Source organism: Zingiber officinale, chromosome 1B (genome assembly GCF_018446385.1).
Source record: "Zingiber officinale cultivar Zhangliang chromosome 1B, Zo_v1.1, whole genome shotgun sequence".
In the NCBI taxonomy this organism is placed as follows: Eukaryota; Viridiplantae; Streptophyta; class Magnoliopsida; order Zingiberales; family Zingiberaceae; genus Zingiber; species Zingiber officinale.
Window position 1 is genome coordinate 78,142,960 of NC_055986.1, and position 10,639 is coordinate 78,153,598.

General features: G+C 34.5%; 1 protein-coding gene across 1 annotated transcript in view; it reads left to right on the top strand.

Moving 5' to 3' along the window:
- Nucleotides 1-10,177, top strand: part of LOC121968049 (ran-binding protein M homolog) — a 30,626-nt gene extending 20,449 nt beyond the window's left edge. The window contains exons 5-10 of the mRNA XM_042518573.1: nucleotides 554-630; nucleotides 2,342-2,504; nucleotides 3,425-3,493; nucleotides 5,481-5,540; nucleotides 7,038-7,124; nucleotides 9,649-10,177. Of these exons, the coding sequence (XP_042374507.1) occupies nucleotides 554-630; nucleotides 2,342-2,504; nucleotides 3,425-3,493; nucleotides 5,481-5,540; nucleotides 7,038-7,124; nucleotides 9,649-9,933 (741 nt within the window). The 3' untranslated portion in view covers nucleotides 9,934-10,177. The remainder of the gene's footprint in view (nucleotides 1-553; nucleotides 631-2,341; nucleotides 2,505-3,424; nucleotides 3,494-5,480; nucleotides 5,541-7,037; nucleotides 7,125-9,648) is intronic.
- Nucleotides 10,178-10,639: the final 462 nt, after the last annotated feature.

A 10,639-nucleotide genomic window follows, 5' to 3' on the forward strand; every position in this document is an offset into this window, starting at 1 on the left:
ATCTATTTCTGCATTTCAGTGACCCTCAGATAGGTGCCTGAGAAATCTGCCAAGATCAATTGGCTGTTGCTTCCTGATCTAACTTGGTCGATCTGGATTATGACTGAGTTTGCTAACTATGGTCAATGTTTTTGGCAACATGATGTTCCTGTCTGTAGTGTGACGGGTGCTGTTGCTTCCTGTCTTTACTGTGATTGTTACTGTTGCTTTGGGTTGGTTTTACTAGGTAAAGGGTGTTCAAGCACAAGAACATGTTTGAATTTGAACTTAGATTTTAGTTCTTGCTTGTGGATGATAACTTGGTCAGAAATCCAAGTATTCTGGTTCTTTCATGTAATCTTATCTTAAATAGTTTTTTTTGGAATGTGCATGTGAGGTTACAAGTGGCAATTTATTTTGCAATCTTGTTTTCCGAATTTTTTTTTTATGACTAAATCGTTTATGTTGGAGTCCTGTCTTGTTATAGCAATGATCATCTTCTTCATTCAATTTGTTGTGCCTTGTGCCTTTATCTTCTTAAGTTTGATTATTTTTTTTTCTTTTCCCTGGACAGGGCTATATTATGGAAGAGAGATTGAAACAGCAGTCAGTGGTTGAAAAGCTTTCCTTGCAGCCAAATATTAGCCATCGGTATGTTAGTTTAACACAAATCATTCTGAAGAAGTTGCTTGTGGAGGGAATTGGGTGACATTTACTTGCAATTGTGCAAAACTTTTGCCAGTGAACTTTGAATTAGTCATTACAGTCTCAGAAATATCTTACTTTATGCCCTAGAAGCTCCATAGAATTGTCTCTGCTATTCTGGTTTCAGTAGTCATTCTGCTATTTGTTTTTCTTGCTCTCCTTTTACTTCTGCATTCATATCCTTGATCTTACTTTGTGAATTTATTTGCTTATATGTTTAAATTCATCACTTAACACCAGGTTAAATTAATCTGATGTTTGATTTAGACACTTTAAAATTCTTCTGTGGTTCCTTCTGCATTCATATCCTTGATCTTACTTTGTGAATTTATTTGCTTATATGTTTAAATTCATCACTTAACACCAGGTTAAATTAATCTGATGTTTGATTTAGACACTTTAAAATTCTTCTGTGGTTCCTCAATGGGATGTATGTATAAATGGTCTTTCTGTATATTTTGTAAAATTTTGTTTGTTGTAGCATAGAATGATAAGCAAAAAGTAGATTAGGATAGTGAATGTTCCAAGTTTGAATGAAATCACAACTTTTTGTTTGTAATTTGAAGTCCAGTCTTGGTACAATCAATCACAAGCACAAAATTTTTAGAAGTTCTTCCACATGAACTGCCTGCATACCTGAATGGGGTTTTGAGTTCAACTCATTGCATCATGGAGTTTGAATATTACAATACACCTTACCGTTGCACAAGGAGTCTTGTTTCCTTTACATAAATCTCTTTGAAGTCCCAGTAGGTAACTGTATAAGATTCACCCTCTTAGGTAACATAGGCAGTTCATGTGACTGTCCGTTGAATAATTAAAATGTTCAACATGCTTCTGCATTAGCATGGGGTTCTGGGAATTTGGCACCACTAAACTGTAGTTGAAGTCGTACGACAATTTGAATGGACCCCGATGGGAACTAAACTGCCTAGCAAGTAAAAGGTTCTTTGTCCAATAGCTCTCATAGTTGTTTAGCCTAAAATACTTACGGCCATGTAACAAATCCAAGGCTCCATTATTATTACCTTGTTTTAATGAAAATGGTATGATCCTACATAACATCTATCTATGTCATTGTAAACACACTTTGACTTTTTCAGATTCTTTGCCATGCCTGTCCTGATGCATTCACCATGGCATCAAAAGTAACTACACATTTCAATTTGGCAACATGAACCTGATGAAGTCATCCATTGATAATTTTTAAAGTCACTGTCTCTGGTGTAGTCGTTTATGAATGCCTAGGTTTACTGATCTCCCCCTTAAGAAAGCCATGTAAATCCATATTTCTGGCATCTAATTCCATGCTTATTTACTCAAGTTCTTAATGCAGTTTCCATAACTGAAAGTTGACTACTTGTTACTGTGACGGACACTCAATACTGATGTGGCACACACTTCCATTAACCTAGTGTAAAATATTCAAGAAAATGAAGTGCAGTACACCTATAAACATTACATGTGTAGTTTGGTAACTCATAGGCTCATTGTTCATCTCCTGAATTTTTTTTTTTAATAGGTTAGCTATTGACATGTCAAAAATATACCCCCAAACATTATCTTCAATTGTCATTTACGCAATAGGGATATTATAGACTTTTTACACTGAGCTGCATCATTAAACACAATTCTAATTATCGTAGATCTCTGTCAGGATTGTTCGTTCCTATTTGTTACACTACGGGTATCAAGAAACATTGAAGTCATTTGACCTTGCGAGTGAAAGTACCTATCCTTCAGTGTCCTCAGCTACAGAAAATGGCTTTAGTGATCAAGACGATGTCTATGCTCTTAATCATAGACATATACTCCGTCAGGTAGGAGCATTGTTATGGGAAAATATTATATTCTATGTTTTCATTTATTGGCTTTGAATTTTGTTGCTTGTTAGTTTCTTACTGGAAAGTGATCTTTAGGATTTAACACTCTATGGATCAGAGCATCAATCAAAATGCTACATGATATTGTTATTTACCTTTTCAATGAAGCACCTTATTTGAACATCTTTGTAATGTCCGATTGCATTTTTTGTTTTTTTTTTGACCTTTTTGATATTAGTTTCAGTACAGTGCTGTCTTGACCTATGGACTTTATTTTTATCTGACCAATATTTAAATACTTTCGATCAATGTACTCCCATGAAGGATGTATTCTATTCCCATTTTGATCACATTATTATTCATCTCTGGCAATTCTGTGATGATAAAATATCACCCATATCTACCTCATCATCCTCACCACGCTTTCTGATTCTATGCACTGTAAGCTCTTAACAGTATTTGCCGCATTGGTCTTTTAAACATGATTTTATAGAAGTTTTACTGATGCCAACAAGGCTATAGATGCCTTACATTTTTCTACACAAGTAATCTTGTAGTAAAACTCAGGAATAATGGGGAACTTCAAAACCTTTCAAATGACGTAATGCTACTAAATACATATTAGGTCATCAATTACAACTCCAATTTAGATTCTTTTATCGTTCCCAAAGGTTGTGGAAGCAAATTTTATCTTTAGGGTACTGCCTTTTTTAAATTTTCATGGAGGAGACAGATCTTCAAATTCAATGTTTCATTTCTTTACAAGAAAGAACTACTCAGGGTCGCATGATATGCTATCTTATTTCTTTTGAGCAGTGTGTATCTATGCTCTCTTGTTTATTTTGAGGAGTGTGTATCTATGTTTCTAAGTACTGAATGATATTCTCTCTTGTTTCTTTTGACTTATGATTATGAAGCTAATCAAGAATGGAAATATTGATTCTGCATTTCGAAAGCTTCGAGAATGGTATCCACAGGTTGTGCAGGTATACTGTTGATACTTCTAAATATCATATGAATTTAAGATCTTTGCAAGTTCCATAATTTTTCTATTTCCCTCTCATCTTTTCTTTTTGCTTGTCGATTACATATGAAAAAGTTAGCAGTCTTTACCGACTATTTGGATCAAGGATCAAAAATATCATTTTGCATTGCCCAATATGGGCGACACAATTGTTCGGACAAATATTTGAGATGCAGATTCTTCTTCATTGCTTCTTTCCATCACAGAATTAAATATTATTTGATGTTGTAGTCATTGTTGATTGATTTAAAAATCAATATTTATGTAAAATTTTCTATAATTTATTATTATATTTTTCTCATTATTATAATAATCTATTATTAATATGATCTGGTATTAATTATTATTAAGAATATGATTATTATGATTATGATGTGTAACTATTATTACAATTTTACCAATCTGCCATTGCTAATATTTTTATTTTTAAAATTGACAATCTTGTCACCATCTGATAGTGGCATTATTCAGAATTTTAGCCCTAAAATTCTTTACCGATTCAATAGAAGCAATGTTACAATTATTAGCCCTGACAACCTCAAGATCATTACTGGGTCCCTGGTCATGAAGTAGGTTTGTATTTTGTATTTGTATAATCATATTAAAATCATTTGGTATATGTTTCTATTCCTTGCATTTTATTACATCACAAAGTTGGTCTGGTACACTTAACTATGCTAGCATCAACATTTTTAAATATTCCAGTTCATGAAGTGGCTTGTGGACTGGTTCATTGTTTGGTTGTTTCTACTGGCACACTGATGATACAGGAGAGAACAAATAAGAACAAATGTGCCAAACAGTCGTTAGGAGAGAAATGGTCCATGGCTGTGTGTGACACTATTGAAGTTGCCACAATAGGGGATTAATGGTTATCAAATAAATGAAACTAGATTAAACCACCCTGGGCTTTTACAAGATTTAAAGGGATGGAAAATAATCATGACAATTGACATGGAACATGTTTGAAAGATAAATCAAATCAGTTGTGAACATCTTGCAGATCGAGAGTGCAAAAGAATAACCTTTTGTATGATAGAGAAGTTGGATATTCATCCATACATGGATAGAATATAAATGAAGAGATTGAGAAAAACTGTAGATTGACATATACTGCCAATAAAATCATCTATAAAGAGATTCATTGTGAAGATTAATGGGCAATATACATGAAAGCAAGGTTCTAAAATTCGCTACCGCTAGCAGGTGCCAGATCAACGCGTAGCACCTAGGCCACTTAGGCAGGGATTAGGCACCACAAGGCGGATTCCACGGTATCAATATAAATTACATAATAAATCATATACTATAAATCCAACATCAAATTTAAAATCAGTTCAAAATTACACAACTAATAAAATATCACATTTATTCTATTTTTCCGTAATTTTCAACAACTTGTTCTTCATCGGACATCAACTCAATATCATTATTGTGATCCTCATCTTCTTCTTCTGATGTAAAATCATTCTCGTGAAGTTCTCTCACTCTATAGCTTTTTCGGGGTTGTAGATTTTCATCTATTCCACTTACTTCATCAACCATTTGTCATGTGAGCCCGAAACCTAGTTCAACTATAATGAAACCATGTTATAACAGCATGTTATTATTAATTTAATGTTACAATTTATATCAAGTAAAATTAATCATGTTATTATTAATAATAAGTATTGAAACCATGTTATAACAGCATGATATGGTACTTACTACTGTATTATTCTAGTGATTGAAACTTGGTACGACTTGAGATTTTAAACCTGCATTACATATTTACAAATGGGCCCTGCCATCATCCCATGACATAAAGCCCATAAAAGACTTTTGTGTGTTCTCAATTAATCTTCTGGAGTTATTTATCATGTTTTTCCATATCTCGGTGTAGAATATATCAGCTGTGTAACTTGAGTGCGAGAGTTTGCAAATGAAACTTGCCAACTTGTTTTTTGCAGGATGAGATGTCTGTTATCTGTTTTATACTCTGCTCTCAAAGGTTTATTGAGTATATTAAGGTAAGTTCATACTGGATCTTCTACTATAGGTTTTTTTTCTTTGAATAACTTTCATTGTAGAATCTGGTATCAGTGATGTCTCTTCAGAAAACCATGGGTTATTCAATTGTGCAAATATTATCTTTATCTTTTACTTAATATGTTGAATTGAATTAGTGCATCTTATTAATATAATTTACTAACATAAGCTGCATATAGTTTTTTTTGAAGTATCTTCTATATTAAGCTCTTTGTTTATAATGATACAAATTAATTATTTATTACATTGGGAGTTTTTTCAAATGTTATTTGCATCATGGCATTTGTTATTATTAGTACATATAGTTATTTTTATTCAACATACCATTTTAGTTATTATCTATTTGTGTTATGTATAACATTGAATATTAAAGTATGATGATTTATTTAAAATATTTTTCATTATCAATATAGAACTGAAAGCAATTTTTGAAAGGCACCATCTCATGCCATAGGGTGCATTGCGATTAAGGGTTCATTTGGCACATATAGACATATAAATGAAATAAAATGAAATGGAATAAAAGAGCAATATTTTGTTCTATTCTCTTGTATATTTGGTTAAACACGCTATGTTTAACCTTTTTTCTCATCTAATTTTTCAATCGATTTTACTTGTTTATCTAGTATCTTTGCATGTCACCAGTCTACCTCATCACATATGCAGTCAGCATGACAAGCACAACTCACCTGGTTTGCCCATCCTACTCAACCACCTAACTCGATCAATGGTACTAGCTCACCCCAGTCAATCGACTCGACTAGTCCCCCATCCCACTTGCTTGTGTGACTTGTTTAATCTGCTAGCTCAATTAACCTTTATGGTCCCACCGGTTCAATTAACTAAATTGGCCCATCTAGTCCACTTGGCTTGTTTATCTTGATTGACACACTCAAGTTAGCTAGCTTGCTTGGTCAACTATGCCTGCCTAGCTCAATCATCGTGATTGGCTCACATAGATGATTGGTCTACTCAGACTTGATAGACTGAGAGTAACCTTAACACTGCAATGGGTTTCTTGAAAGAGGGATGAGAGAAGGTGCATGAGAGAGAGGGAGAGGGGTCATTTGATGCATGACCCTAACCAGCTGATCCATTCTGCTCAACACCGGTTAACCATAAAACGGTGAAATTAAATTGAATCTGAGTTATATTTGTGCCCAAATCAAATTCAAGATGATTGCCAACCATTGAATGACCTTACTAAACCCAAATTGAACCCAAATCCAGTCAAAAACTGCACAGAGACAGCCTGTTTCAGCCCTAAAAACCCTAATTGCAGCACATTTTCATATTTAACTTCTTGAATCCTTAATAAACCCTAAATCACATGAGTATATAATAGTAACAGTATGTTCAAGTAACGCTTTGTCTTTTCTTAACTACCTCTATTGGCAGTGGTTCTTTTCTTGTACCTCTTATTGTTTTAATCTTACATGGTTATGCTGCTTACGATACTAACATGCTTTGCTTTGTAGGTAGGGCAGTCAGAAGATGCAGTAAGTTATGGTAGCACTGAGATAACTAAGTTTTACAAAGTAAAGAGTTATGCTGACCTGCTTGAGGTATCTACTTATTATTTGATAATGTTGATGATTGCTTTCATTTGTTAATTCTTTTCATAGTTTCAGTATATTTATGCCATTTGTACATTTATTTTTATTTCTGGATCAGTGTTGATAAATTCGTAGAATAACATTTAAGTTGTTAAGTTTGGTGAAAGGAAATAATCTATTGCATTTTTATAAGAGAGTGTGCTCAATTTTTGTATCAGAGTTGGAGTCATAGAATAACATTTAAGTTAATAAGTTTGATGTGATGAAAGGAAATGATGTATTGCATTCTCATAAGAGACACTGCATGCACACACAGACACCCATAAATACCTATGTGCAATTAAATCCATGATTTAATATTTTATTAACCTAATACTCTTAGCACTCCACAAGTTGAAGCATAGACACTGTATATGCCCAGTTTGTTATGTGAACTGGAAAATGTAGACTATAATATGACCATAATCAAATGAAAACATAATACTCACATAGGCAAACAAAGGTTTTGTGCAGCATCTAAGCATTGGTTCGTTGATAGAGATCAAAAGAAGAGACTCCAAAAGGAAGTTTCTCAAGTGAACTTTTCCCTAAGTGACACATAAAGAAACACAATAGATTGATGAAAGAAGCGTGGTGGTGCCTACAACACGAGTGGGCTGCAGAAAAAGAAGAGAGGTGGTGCATACAACACAATCAACTGAAGAATGGTGAGAGGCGGATGTATACAGCACTTTGCAATATATTGAAGAAAGAACAACCATTGCATATAGCAGCAATCAATTAACTGAATAAAGGAGAGGAGTGGTGCATTCAGCAGTACATGAACATAGCAGTCGAGTGTAAGGGAGGCAAGGAGATTTTGAAGGATGGGAAGATCACAGAAAGAACACTAGGAGATTAGAGAGGGACCATTGTCTTTGAATGAAGATGATGAAAATGGAATTAGAAAACTTCAAGACAATATTTGTGTCTGGGTGTGGTATGTAAAAACAAGAGAGATGTGCACAAGGATAGGAAATAGATGAGAGATTGAGAGTTAAAAGTTAAATATAAACTTCAAGACAAGTATGAGAGGTAAACCGTTCCTTGCCTGTATAAGAGCAGCTAAAAACAGACCAAGCAGAGTAGAAAAGGAAACTTGACAGATTGATGTCAAGTATCAGGAAGGTCATGTGACAAGGGCATGGCCTCCTACTGGCCTGTGGAGGTAGTACAAACTCTTCTGAAGACTAGATTTGGCAGAAGAGGTCTTGTAGGTGGCATTTGTTTAGGAGAAGATGACTAAGGAAGCTTGTGTGATGCAGCCCACTTGTATAGAAGAAAATGAGTGGGCAAAGAGCGAGATGGAAGCGAGGCACTCATGAGCTGAATGAAATTTGGTACTGATTATCCTGAACAGGAGTGAAAGAAGCCTAACTTCCTGTGAAACTTCTCACGTGGAGATGATCCAATCAAGAGAAATGAAGAGAATCTGGAAGTGACAGTAGTGAATTTAAAATTGAGAGATTTGAAGCAAGATGAATGGTAGACACTCGTCCATGATGAGCCAATGGAGAAGGTTCTTGCCTTGGAAGGTATCAAGGATTGAGAATTGCTTCAAAGAGATGAGAAATGATGAGGGGAGAATGAATCAAGAGATGAGAGAAGGCCATTGGTGGTGGCCTTATGGGGAAATAATCTTAATCCTGCCAGGAAAATAATCTACTGCAATCTCATAAGAGACACTATTATCTTATCCATACATAGCACATGGTTTGAAATCTCATATAGTGTTATGGACAAAATGGTCAACATATTGGTTTGATAAATTATCAAAATTCGATACTAATCAACATAGACCGTGTGTCCTGTGTTGTATCAATCATGTCGTTAATTGCTCACGTCAACATTCGACACTTCTTAATTTTCTAATGCATAACTAAAGATAAATTGAGATAATATTATTTTGTTATAGTTTGTCTTTGTATAAGATAATGTCAAAATCATACCATATACCATTTTGGATGAAAAACAAATTTGAACTAAGGTACATGGTTGTCCTATCTTCTACTTTTGCTTCTTCATCTCCTTCCACCTTCAATTCGTCACCGACACTATACATCGGAATGTCAGCATAATACCAAAACAGTATCATTGAGCATGATACCGAAACAATATTGTTTGGCACGATACCGAAAATATATGGTTCTAATTAAAGACCGAAACACCAATATAACTTGAGATTTTGAATCTTAATATAACACTCTATATGGTAACTCTTATCTAAAGTGTGCGAGTCTAAACTCACTAAATAATATTCTATTAACCTAACACTCTTAACATTAGTTTTTATCACTATGACAGTTATAAATTGTCACCTTAAGATCAGTGGTGTGGTCATGCATCTCAAGTTAACATTCTATAGATATTTATACTGTGATGTGAAGAGCAGAAATACAACTTGATCTGCTGTAGCATTTGCTCTTCACTTTTGGTTGTTTGTTTATATCCTTAATGCTTTGTGCCACCGGTGTCTCTTTTCATGTATGGGTAGGACATCGTTGGATTGCTCGCCTATAAAGTTCCTGAAGAATCGAGCCTTGGATATCTACTTGATTTGCCGCAGCGTGAGTTTGTAGCGGATGCAGTAAATGCTGCAGTTTTATCCACAAATCCTGCCTTTAAGGATCCAAATAGGTGCATGCACTCGTGCCTGGAGAAGCTGCTGAAGCAACTCACGCTGTGCAGTCTAGAGAAAAGAGCGATGAACGAGGACCAAGGGGAAGCATTTTATCTCCACAAGGAACTACAAAGTGCAGGAAAATCCAAGCGCTCTTAGGACACATTTATACTGACCAGTCTCGATCCTTCACAATGCACAAACGCTCTTCATCAACAGGTTTGACCTTGTCCAAAGGAATACATTGTATTCATTCAATGTACACTGTAAATAAGTATAATTACTCTTGCATCCATGATGAAAACTTGTGTTGGAACTCTTTGGAATTTGGTAAAACGCTATTTAGTCTGAGTTAGATCAAATGTACCTCCTGTTTGATATACGAACACAAGTGTTATTTTGAGCCTTTTAGTGTTTGTGAAGATCGTTGGTTACTGGTTCGTCCTCACCACTGTTGGTACGAAAGCAAACTTAAATGTATTGAGATTGTGAGGTATTTTAAGGCTCGAGTTCTCTTCCTAGGTAAAGTGCAAGTAGATGGGAGTGAATCGAGTGTGGATAAGAAATTGAGGAAATTAAAATATATTATCTATTGTGTGAGTCGCTCTCATCACTTTCATGAAGGGGAATTTTAACCTATGATGTTTATTTTTCAAATATATAAAACTGAAATAATGGTAATATAAATAGAAGGTAAATATATAATTGGCAAATTTCTTAATAGATGCATTTAAAGTTGAGAAGTTTTCAAATGACTTCTTTTCCCCAAATATTGCACCTCTTACAGATCTACTATTTTTAATATTATCATTCCAAGAAGTTAAAATAGCATATGATCTAGTTATCTCGAGTCACTAAAGTAAGT